The 12,583-nt window shown below is 35.9% G+C and overlaps 1 protein-coding gene across 1 annotated transcript in view; it reads left to right on the top strand.

Moving 5' to 3' along the window:
• LOC124154384 (dynein axonemal heavy chain 12-like) overlaps window positions 1-12,583 on the top strand; it is a 242,984-nt gene that overhangs the window by 218,617 nt on the left and 11,784 nt on the right. Inside the window, exons 59-60 of the mRNA XM_046528076.1 lie at window positions 1,320-1,502; window positions 11,251-11,529. Coding sequence (XP_046384032.1) covers window positions 1,320-1,502; window positions 11,251-11,529 — 462 coding nt within the window. The remainder of the gene's footprint in view (window positions 1-1,319; window positions 1,503-11,250; window positions 11,530-12,583) is intronic.

Raw genomic sequence — 12,583 nt, 5'->3', positions numbered from 1 at the left:
CACCCATGGAATTGTGTAACATATTCAAATATTAAACATGGAAAGCAAAGAAAGATTTGACGCTTTGAAGTGTATTTATGTGCAATCAAGCTATGTGGTCACAATAAAATTAATAAAATGTCGCGACGTGAAAAACCTAATGTCATCAAATAAAATGGCCGCAGGTAACATATTGATTTTATTCCTTTGAAAATGATGGATATATGCCTCCGTAGGCTTTTCCAGAAGAGTACCAGGTCCTTCCCCTTCGATGTGTAGTTACACTACAAGCAAGTAATTTGAGGAAAGTTGAAGCCAAATTTTTGTTTCCTAAAATCATCAGTTCAGACCTCTTAAAGCAGGGGAAAATACGGATTGACCCAGTGAAAAGTTAATTCCAGTACGAATAATTTAATAGCAAAATATGTAGTGGATATAACATAGTTAAACAATTTACGTTTAACTTTTCCATTTGCTGAAATAGATTTTTGCATTAATATTACTAATTTTGTCTAAAGTTTTAACCTAATGTTTAAATTAACTTTGAACTATAGCACAACTTACGAACAGATAACCGACCTGTAAATTGACTGCAAACCTGAACCATCGCATCCTGTTCATCGAACGCAAATGTTCAAATGAACACGAAATTAAAATGAACGCGAGATCCCAAATGAACAGCCAGAGGAAACGAATGGCCTCCAAAAAAATAATGCCCTCCGAAAAAAGAATGCTGTGAGGAAAAGAACGGCCTTCGCAAAATAAATGCTGTGGGGAAAAGAACGGCCTTCACAAAATGAATACCCTAATATTGTTTCAATATTTGATTTGATGTACAACACTGTAATCATTATGTAAATGCAAGGAATTGGTAGAAAGCCTAGCTCCTTGAATAAGGGTCTGCATGAATGTCTGAATGGCTTATGGGCTATGATTCTGACAGCCTTTTTTTGACGTTGGAAAATGCGCAATGAGACGAACCCCAGAAAATGATGCTGTTTATGATATGGGAATAAAACTCCCCGTAGTACAGACTAACAAGTGTATCCCTTCTCACCGTACTACTAAGTTGTCTCAGGAAGTAACATGTGGAACTTAGTTTATGACTCAAGAGATCAGTATGTTGGGTCCAAGAAAGATTTGAACTCAAACATACACCCAGAATCTGGGGAGAAGACACTTGTTCAATTGATTTATGATTGCTCTTAATAAGTAGGCTTGATGTGAGGTGTTGATGAGTAATAAAGTAAACATATCACAATGTTTGTGTTCATTCATTAGCATCCAAAGATCACACCTGATCTCCTAAAATGAAATTCCTCATTTCTTACAAAAATCAGGATATCCTGGCAGAGAATGCAATACAAGATGCCCAACTCAAAGGCCAGTGGGTGTGCTTGGAGAACATCCACTTGGCTGGCCCTTGGATGTCCAATTTGGAGAACATTGTGAACTCGCTGAGTGGTGCCACTGTATTAGAGGCTGGCTTTCGACTATGGATGACAAGCTATCCAATGAAAAATGTAAGATATCATTGAAAAATAATCGGTTTCCATTGCTTGCCTTCAGCAGGGCTATTCTACTAAACGGGGCCATACGTATGGCCGGCCGTAAGTTTCTTATGGTCTGACCCGAAATTACGGCCTAAACCGATTCCACTCTCGAGGGGCCATATCGTATGGCCCGGCCAAAAGTCTTAACGCCCTTTCTGCAGGCGAGTATGAGAATCATAATTGGTACTATAAGTTTGGTTCACTTTTTTATATACTAGTCATTTTTTTGAGAAGGAAGTTTGTTCCAACGTGAATAAAAAATTAATTATATGTTTCTTAACCGAATTGGACTCTTATTAAAGGATAAATTTGGATTTTCTTTAAACACTAAGCTAGCGGCAGACGCTGAAGATCTCTAAAACAAGTGAAGAACGCAAATCACGGGCGAGAAGAAGCAGAAGAAATTTGTACCGTGCAGTATTATAATATTCGTGAATTGTGCATGTAATGGATAGAGTTAGAACATGACATCCTATTGTAGTTCTAACCCCCTTCCTCTCCTTCCAATGGTGTAACTATAATAATAATAATAATATCTTTATTGTTCTATGGGTCAAACATGTGACATAGAACATTGTCAGGAAGAACATCAAAACATACATGTTGTCATTAACTATCAGACAAAAATTCATTTACATTATAATAACCCTTAGGCTGTAAAAAAATTTTTAATTCTGTCTTAAAAACATTAATATTTGAAATATGTTTTATACTCGTAGGCAATTTGTTAAAAATAAGCGAGGCAGAGTGATGTGGACCTCTTTTGGCACATAATTGTTGTAAAATATGTATATTTTCACTCCCACGGGTCAGATAGGCATGAACCGAGGAGTTTGGTAAAAATAAGGTAGGGTTCTTTTTTACAAATAATGCACAGTAAAAAATGTACATACTCGGTAGTGTCATTATATTATATTTTAGAAATAATGGCTTTCCAGGAGACCTGATGGACACATTTGCCATAACTTTCAAGGCTCTTTTTTGCATAGAGAATGCTCTAGCAGCAGCACTTGTGTTTCCCCATAAAACTACACAATAAGCCAAGTGAGAATGAATTTTGGCATAATATATCAATTTCAGTATTTCTAATGAAGTAGTTGGAGCCAATTTGCGAATCATATATATTCCCGTTGCCATTTTGCTAACTAAATCCTCAATATGATATTGCCAATCAAGGTTTTCAGTTAATTTCAACCCTAAAAATTTTGTAGAGCTAGACTGCTGAATGGCTGTTGATGAATTAGTCTTAAGTAGAGGACTCGTTTCTGGTGGACTAATTTTGTGATGGAAATTTAAAAAACATGTTTTATTTCCATTCAATTTTAAGTTATTACTTTTACACCAGTCAATCATCTGTGCTACTGATGAGCGTGCCATATCAATCACCTCCCCTGTCTTATTACCAAAACTCAGAGTAGTAGCATCATCAGCATATAAAATGACTTTACTCTGATGCAAATGAGATGGTAGGTCGTTAATAAAAATGATGAATAATAGTGGCCCTAGAATAGATCCTTGGGGCACTCCACAATTTGAAATAAGGACATCTGAGTAGTTCTGATTAACATCACCATTACAATTAGTGTTTAATTGCACTACCTGCTTACGATTAGTTAAATAGGATTTTATCCAAGCTAAAGCATTGCCATTAATTCCGATTTGGACAAGTTTACTGTACAATATGCAATGGTTAACAGTATCAAATGCCTTTGTTAAATCATAAAAAATCCCAATAATTGCTTTCTGGTTGGCAAGACCTAAGATAATGTCATTAACAAGCTGAAAAACAGCAGACATAGTTGACTTGCCTTTAATAAAGCCATGTTGGGAGAGATTCAATAAATTAAATTTACACAGATAGACAATGATACGGTTGTAAAAGAGTTTTTCAAAGATTTTCGAGAAAACAGAAAGTAGTGCTATGGGTCTATAGTTATTTGAGTCACTCAAAGATCCCTTTTTATGAATTGGGCATAACACAGAAAATTTTAAATTTGTCGGAAAATGACCATTGCAGATTGATAAATTGAAGATATCCGATAGAGGGGTAGAAATAATTTTAGCAGCTAGCTTAATAATAGGCATAGGTACCCCATCACTTCCGACAGACCATTTATTAGCGAGAGATTTTATGACATCTTCAACCTCGGCAGGATCTGTGGGAAAAAGAAATATTGAGGCAGAAGTACTCATCGCTTTGATAGTGGATGGAATGCTATCATCATTAACTTGACAGAACTGTTTATTAAAACAATTTGCTATGTTTTCGGGCTTTGAAACAGCAATATCCTTAAACTTTATGAAAGGTGGCGACTGTTGGGTGGGTTTATTATTCGTCTGCTGCTTAATAACATTCCATGCTGCTTTGCATGAATTATTAGATAAGGAGATACACTGGCTGTAATAATTTTTCTTAAACTCCTTGATTTGAGTTTTATAATTGTGCAGAAGTACTTTATACTCATTATAAAGCGATGGATCAGAAAATTTACATTGACGATGTAAATCTCTTACTCTAATACTCATGTCCATCAGCTCCGACGTGAATTTGACATTTTTCCTTTTACAGGTAGACTTTATTGTTTTTAAAGGAAAGGAATGGTTAAAATTTAATAAAAATTTGTTAAGGAAGGAGTTAAATTTAATATCGACATCAGAAATGTAATTCTCATCCTCCCAAATGACGCATGCCAAACTCTTAAGAAATTCATCAACGCTGCTATCATTATAAAAACGTTTAGTAATATATATTGGTGCAGTAGATTTAAAATCATCAAGCTTCACCTCAATATCAAGGACACAATGGTCAGACATATGACTAAATATGGTATTAGACAAAATCCTCTTATTTGGTAAGTTAGTTACAACTAGGTCGATAAGAGTAGAAGATTGAGAAGTTACCCTCGTGGGGACATCGTTAATTACTGCTAAGCCAAAAGATTGAAACAGGGCACCAAGTTCTTCACGTTGGATAGAGGGACTTTTTAAATCAATGTTAAAATCACCAAGGATTATTAGGTAGTTAACATTACAACTTAGCACAAATTGAATTGTGTCACTGAATTCCTGTAAGAAAGAGATGAAAGAGGCACTTGGAGATCTATACGTCACAATTACCCCTAGACTGAGTTTATATGCTCTTAAGATTACTGATGCACATTCATGGACTTTTTCAATGTTATGTTTCGTCTTCTTGCATGAAAAAGACAAGGAAGGTTTGCAATAAATTGCAACACCTCCCCCTCTGTTATCCTGTCTACAAAACGAAGCTGCAAGTTTCATGTCATTGATAGCATAGCATTGTATTTCGTCACTTAACAGCCAATGTTCTGTTACCAATAAAACATCACTCTTCTTTTCTTGAAGAAGGACCTCTAAATCAGTAGTCTTATTTCTGAGAGATCGAATGTTTAAATAAAGAAACTTGAGCAAGTTTCCATCTTCTCCTAGTCACTTAGATTTCGATCTTGTATTATACGACACAGTGTTCACTGGAATTTCCCGAGGTCCAGTTCCCGAGTGATCCTGCGACAACCCAGATGGGTCCACCAAGGGTAGATCTGTATGATTTTCCCCGACACTTTCATCATTTACCATCGATACATTTACCCTATCACTGCGGGCGAAGGGCTTGCGAAAAATAAATCGCTTTATACATGCATCCAGGGGCCAGAGTTCACGACTGAGTAATTTATCAAGAAGAGTTAAATCGGCCTCAATCTTAAATGAAACACTCTTTTTACTTCTTTTAACTTCTTCACACTCAAACTCCCTATCAATAAATTTGCGTCGCAGGAAACCTAATATTTCATTGGTAGTAGTTTTTGGATTAATGCGCCCGAGAAATATCCAGGCTCGTCTAGGGATCGCCGTGAAGGTTTCCACTTCCTTGTTTGTCCCAAAAACACATTGATTGCGTTTATTTTTGGGCTTATGTCCTCTGAATGAGTTCGTCGACTCCTGGTTTGCTGCTCGAGTACATTTTTGGGTATTGTCCGTCTGCTGATTACGTACCTGTTGATTTGTTCTCCTTTTCTTTTTGGAGATAAACTCTTGAAAGCCGTCGTTCACAGGATCATCAGCTTCATTTTGATTATTGCTAATTTTGTCAGAAATGTCACCAACAGTTCCGATTACTGCATTTTCAAATTCAGCGTTTCTTCCTTGCGGGAGAATATCAATAACCGCTGGAGGAACAGGAATAGCTCCAGATTCAGACGAAACGTTAGTTTCCCCACGTTTAGGAATGATTGTGGAAACATGCGACTTCTCAGCTATACGTATACTGCAGTCTTTTCCCAGGGTTAAACTGCTTAATTTCATTTTAAGGTGCTCCACTTCTGTAGCAAGTACAGTAATCGTGTCAGCCATCTTGAAGACAGCACGAAGTTTTTTGACAGTGCAATTTAGACAGGTCCAGAAAAGTGACTGGTTTTCTTGGACGACTTTAAAACTGAGCTCATTCAACTTTGAGCATTTAAGGTGAAAGTAATTCAGACATATCCCACAAAGGACAAGTTTTTCCATCATGTCGAGGCTAATATAACAGGAGCCACACTTGTTTACATTGTCACCGGACGCCATGTTGCCGATGATCCACCATATTGTCTCATGGCTGCTATCATTTGCCCCCAAAAGCCTTATAAATCCAGCCAATGCACGAAATCTAAAGATGAAATTGAAACTTTAAGTTTCATTAATTTTATTATCAGAGGCTTATGTTTCGGTAGCTGTATAAAGTTAAAACATCAATATGAGACTATCATTCTTTCCTTGATTTGTGGACGACATTTGTCCTTTACGCATCGACTTACTGAAGATTGCCTTACTGCCAAAAAAAATTTCTTGCCCTATGTTTCTTAGATATCCTCCCTCATGAACCGTTATGCCACGAGAATCTTAAAATATAAAACATTTAATAGCGGATATTTCAAACTACCTACAGCTTTTCGAAACAAGTAAGGAATCTGCTAGCAAATGTAGCACAGAAAGCAAATAAAAGCCGGCCCCGGGAAGAGGAATGGGCCCGTTCCCCCGTTCACTTTAGCAGAGCATCCGTTAAAAGTATTCCTAACTTTTTGACTACAAGCGAACTTTTAGCTCATCCGCTATATCTACTTAAAAATTAAGTAACAACTTTTGACGCACGGAAATAGTTAATGAAAATATCGTCATCGTATGCGAACGGATTACCTACACGTATCCCACACGGAAAATAAACATCTATTAGATGTCTAATAGATATCTACCGACAGATAAATAGGTATCTAATAGACATCTATCGTAGATATCTATTAGATATATTATTGTCAAAATGGCAGCTGGTCTAATAGATATCTACTGTAGATGTCTATTAGATATCTACTGTAGATATCTATCAGATGTCTACTGTAGGTGTCTATTAGATATCTACTTATCTGTTTTAGACTTATCAATATCTATAATAAAAAAAATTCTCATGCCTATGCTTGATGCAAATAACATTAATGAAAACGACGTCGCTGTATGATCAAAATGAAAACTAGAAAAAATAAAAAAAAATCATGATGTATAGCATTGAACCTGTGCTCCCCATGTTATAGTCAAACGCGCTCACCACTACACCAACTGAACCTGTTGTGTAGAAACAGCTATTTTGGGATTTATATAAGAATTGTTAAAAATTCCACTCGGAAATTAATTATTTACAGCCAAACTAAGGCCCATTCCATGGAACCACTATCGGTTCAGAGATGTGTTCGCCATTTCAAATGCCATAAAAAATACGGCATTGAAAAAGGCAGAGCAAGGTACGTGGTCTCCCCTTGTCAGTTAGGGGAAGAACAATCTTATGTAATTATGATGATTAAGTTTATTAGTACTTTTCACCTTAATTCTAATAGGAGGAACAGCAGCTAGGGGGGAACATATGATTGCTGATGTCATGCATTTTGCATGGTTGGCATCGTTCGATGTGTGGCATAATTTTTCTAAGTCCGCCATCGCTCGAGTATAAAGGAACCAAAAAAATTGTCCCTTAATCAAATGTTAAATCGCTTCCATAGCTCATGAATCGTGTTTTAAAAGACTCTTTTGGAGATGCATCCAAAACCGCATCTAATAGATGTCTAACAGAGATGTATCTAATAGATGTCTAATAGGCATCTACTTAGGATGCCTATTAGACATCTATTATATGTGCCAATTAGATATCTAATAGATGTCTAATAGGCAATTATTAGAGATGCCTATTAGACATCTATTGTAGATCTCTTATAGATGCCTATTAGTTATTTAATAGGCATCTATTAGAGATGCCTATTAGACATCTATTATAGATCTACTATAGATGCCTATTAGATATCTAATAGGCATCTATTAGAGATGCCCATTAGATATCTAATATCTAACTATTAGAGATGCCTATCTAATAGGCATCTATTAGAGATGCCTATTAGACATCTATTATAGATCTACTAAAGATGCCTATTAGATATCTAATAGATATACATCTATTCATAGATGAAAATAGACAATATATAGATATCTATAGATATCTATTTTCCGTGTGGGCCGTATCCTCCTTATGAAATCGACGTCTTTTTTAAATATATCTAGCCAATGCTCGTTGAATCCGTATGTGCTCACCCACAATATTCATATATTTCTTGAAACAATCGCTATGTAATCGATGACACTTCGTAAGTTTCTTTTATAACACCTTAGGCGAGCAATGTTATTTCGTATGTCCCGAGTTATGACCGCCTCTTAGGCAGGCCATATTATTACGGCCTTTAGGCCATAGCTACCGCCCGACTTATGGCCTTTCGCTCAGAGTAGAATCGCTCGAAGCCATACGTATGTCTCGAGGCCGTAGATATGGTCGATTTCGACTTATGGCCGGGCCATACGATTAGTGGAATAACCCTGCAGGTGTATATGTAGTTAATTGCTGGTGGTCCTTGACTTCTATTAATGAAATATGTGCGTAAGAGGACCAATTAAGTCAAGTGGCAATTTAGAGGTCATGTATCCAAGAAGTGAAATTTAGATTGTTAAATTTTATTTTCTATCTATTTATTTGCATAAGTCAAAATTTCTGCATATGTACAGTCAGATTCAAAAGTATTGCAACGAATGAAGCGGCACCACTTTCGCCGCATTTTGGAAATTTAGTTTCGGTATTTTCTATTGTATGTACCTGTGGAAGGGAAATTTGAACAACATTCCCACCTCCCTCAATATTTTTATTATAACATCGTTCGAGGGAAATGTATGCGGGATATGTACAATGTTTAATACCATGTAAATTGTGCAGCTCTTGCTAGATAATGAATCCACATCAGGACTTCAATTTACTTTCTCTCGTAAATTGGCTGATTGAAGTATATTTCCTTACAATTAACATTGAAGTCTTTCCATGAGAGATAGTGAACATAATATGATTATATATATGTAATATCCGCCGCAACATCAAGGCAAATAATGCCTCTGCGTGTTAAAATTCAGTTTGATGTAGTGACATTTGTAGGCTTGATTTCGTTATAGGATATAGGATTTCCTTTTTATATGCAAGCGTTCTATTACTCCCCAATGCTCACCTATTGAGATGGCTTCGGATTAGTAATAATAATAATAGTAGGAGTGTTAAAATGATGAAGACATACTGTTAATATAATACAATTATGACCGAAATAGATGTCATCCATATCTTCAGACTTATTAATCATGCTCACTCGTGATTTTGCTGTAATGTATTTAGGTGGGGTGAATGAGCCGGCCATAGTGTTTTTGAAAATTATTCCCTTATTCATAAGAGGTAAATGGTGAGTCCAAATATGTAACTAAAGATAGTAAAAACCTTGCCATGGAGCACGAAAAAAACACTTTGACAACCCAACGTCTGCAGGGACATGAAATACCTCAGTGCATTCCATCTGCTATGCTTAATTTCGATTAGAAAAAAATTATATTGGAGAAGTTCGAACCACCAAGTTCGGATTGCCACCATGGTAAATCCTCTCCTGTACCACTTGGCAAACTCTCTCATTGATTCAAATAGCATTTCATTACAAGGTTTGCTAAGTCATGCAAGGGAATGAATCGGTCTTCTAGTGTCACTAAATCAAACGGAATTTTGACACACAGTGGTATTATTTGCCGTGATATTGCAGTGGATATTTTGTTATGTTCGCTGTATCTGATCAAAAAGCTTAAATGTTAATTGTAAGAAAATACACTTCGACCGATCGGCCAATTTAGGAGAGAAAGTAAATTGGCATTCTGGAAGTCGATTTAATATCCAGCATGAGCTGCACAATTTATGTGGAATTAAAATTTATACATATCCCGCATACATTTCCCTTGAATGATGTTTCAAAAATATTGCTTGAGGTGGGGTACTGGTACAACAGAAAGTACCGAAACTCAATTTCCAAACTTCAGCGAAAGTGGTGCTGCTTCATTTGTTTCTATACTTTTGAATCCGACTGTACATATCCAAATGCTAAAATTATGTTCATTATAGGAATGTAAATTTGCTGATGATTGCATTTAGAAATACACTCTAATCGAAGTTTAAGTCTGAAAGTGTGTGAAATCAGTCAATCACTTCATAATTATGCAGAATACATACATAGTAAAAATTAACATGTTTAAAAAAAGGAAATTTCTTGTAGATTGAGTGTGAGGAACATCTGGTGTATGACTTTGAAAATGCTAACTATAATGAACAAAAAGAATAACAGTACGCAGATATTTAATTTTTAGTGGCTGAGAAATCAGTTTGTTATTTGTGCCCCTCATGTTAAATGAGAGCCTATGCTGGAATTATTCTTAGTGTCAAGGAGATGGATTTTTTTTGCAAATCTTCAATCCATGATGATTTGAACGTAATCCTTATATTCTCTAGGTGCCGATAAATTGACTTTCAGTTTTCACCTTACAATGCTGATAGTGCCGACATATGTATTGACCCCATGTTAGTGAAACTAATTGTTTAATTATTTTTTATTGAAATGATATATTAATTTTTAAAATTCAAATTTATCTTTATGTGAACATTAATATGTTCTTGATTCCAAATAAAAATTTCAGCATAATATTTCCAGAATTACCTTTGCAATAAATATTTAAATTAAAAATGAAATACCTATCGAAAATTGGGTTGAGCCTTTTGGTGCTGAAACTGGGAATCGCTGTGAGAGCAAAAGAGTTAATAATTTCTTTTGTTACTGCACCACTGATTGATGATTGTATGAAGAAATATTCCAATTGGCCTAGCGTAGTCATCACAATGTAATGAAACACATTCTTTTTTCTTTGAGCTCTCCCATATTTTTTACTATTAAATTCATTGTATCAGTTGAAATCACTGGTATAGGTATACATTTGATGAATCGCCCTAAAGAAACACGCTAATCAAGTCCTGTGGAAGGTTACAAATTGGTGTAAGTCTGTGACAGAATGCCAAAATGTGTGATTGCTGGAAATTCTAAAATCCCAACCAGCCATTGAGTTTCCCGTGAATTTTGTGCACGGAAGTAAAATAAAAAGTGACTATTTCAATTTTACTGAAGTGCTATAAGTGCACAAAAATATGTACTTTGTAATTGCATGGAAGTAATTGTATGAAAATCAAAGACCTCCTGTGATGAATATGAATGACTATGGTAAAATGATGGCAGTGCATGTTTGTACTGAATGGGAATGAAAATTTTTCATAATGAGTATTGCTTAGTTTCCACAGTCAATTGCTCGGAAGAGTATTAAGGTGGTGAAGGAAGCTCCCAGTGGGTTGAAATGGAGCCTCCTGCGGTCCTTTACTAGTGGACCTATCGCCGAGTCATCATTCTATGCCAATTATCGGGACAAAGATTCTATCCTTCGGAGGTATATGTTCTCTCTTTGCTTTTTCCATGGCATCATCATTGAGAGGGGCAAATATGGACCCCTTGGCTGGAATGAATCATACAATTTCAGCGAATCTGATCTTCACATATCACTGAAGCATATGGAGGTGAGTTTTCCTTGCTCTAAGATTCTCATTCTCTTTCTTGATCTACTTATTCATGTATTGTGTGTCTGTGTTCATGTATACTTTTATACAATGTTGTGGAAGAGTCTTCATTTGTAACAAATTGTTAACAGTAAATTTTGGGAATAATTTTTCGTCATGGTGGCACTGCCATAGCATAGTTCATGCAATGAAATTATCCCATCAAATTCTTTGTGTTCTAAATTTTCACTGTACTCTACAGCATTCACTTTATTTTTGCTTCTATCATTGCCATTGTCATGTTTATGATCCATGAATCATTCATAGTAATGAATTATGTTAAACAGCCCATGGAAAATCAGAATAAAGCAAAAGTGCAATTTATTAAAAAATAAGGTAAAACAGTATGATTATTTTATTTAGTCTTGTTATTATTATTATTATCATCATCATTATTAGCTTGTAAATTTTTTTCCAAACTAATAACGCCTTGCATTTATTTACATGAGTATATTTTATGATATTTTAAGACATTGGTGTCTCCCTGGCCTCCCATACCCTTCTCTGCCCAGTTTGCAATTGTTGACTCCCCAACTCCTTTGCTGTGTTGCGTTCCTCCTCCTCTCACCCTATGGAGAGAACTGGGAATATTATGAGCCCCTTGGACTTCTTTCCTCCCCACTGGATCGTCTGCTGACCATTGGAAGCAAGGTGTATGCATTTGGGAGAGTAATATTGGAGAGTGCATTAGGAGCACATTTGGTCATGTATTCAAGTGAAAATAAACTTTTTTAGGAGCTTTCCTTGAAGTACCTGTTGGCATTACCCCATTACCCTGGTGATCAGTACTGTACAACATCCAACTCATAAGAACTGCCTTTTAACTATCCTACATGGGTGCTTTCATTGCAAAAGCTGAAGAAATTGCATCTTCAGTTACTTCAGGACAAATTCTGTCTGGTGTCATGGAGAGGCACGTGGTGTAATAATGTTTCTTTTTTTCACTTCACTTCCCATCAACTTGCTGCTGTTTTTGCTGCTTAAATTTTCATGCCTTAATGATAATTGAGATTCT

The sequence above is a fragment of the Ischnura elegans genome, chromosome 1, assembly GCF_921293095.1.
Source record: "Ischnura elegans chromosome 1, ioIscEleg1.1, whole genome shotgun sequence".
NCBI classification, from domain to species: domain Eukaryota; kingdom Metazoa; phylum Arthropoda; class Insecta; order Odonata; family Coenagrionidae; genus Ischnura; species Ischnura elegans.
Note: the sequence above shows the minus strand (reverse complement) of the source record. Positions and strands in the feature narration are given on the sequence as shown.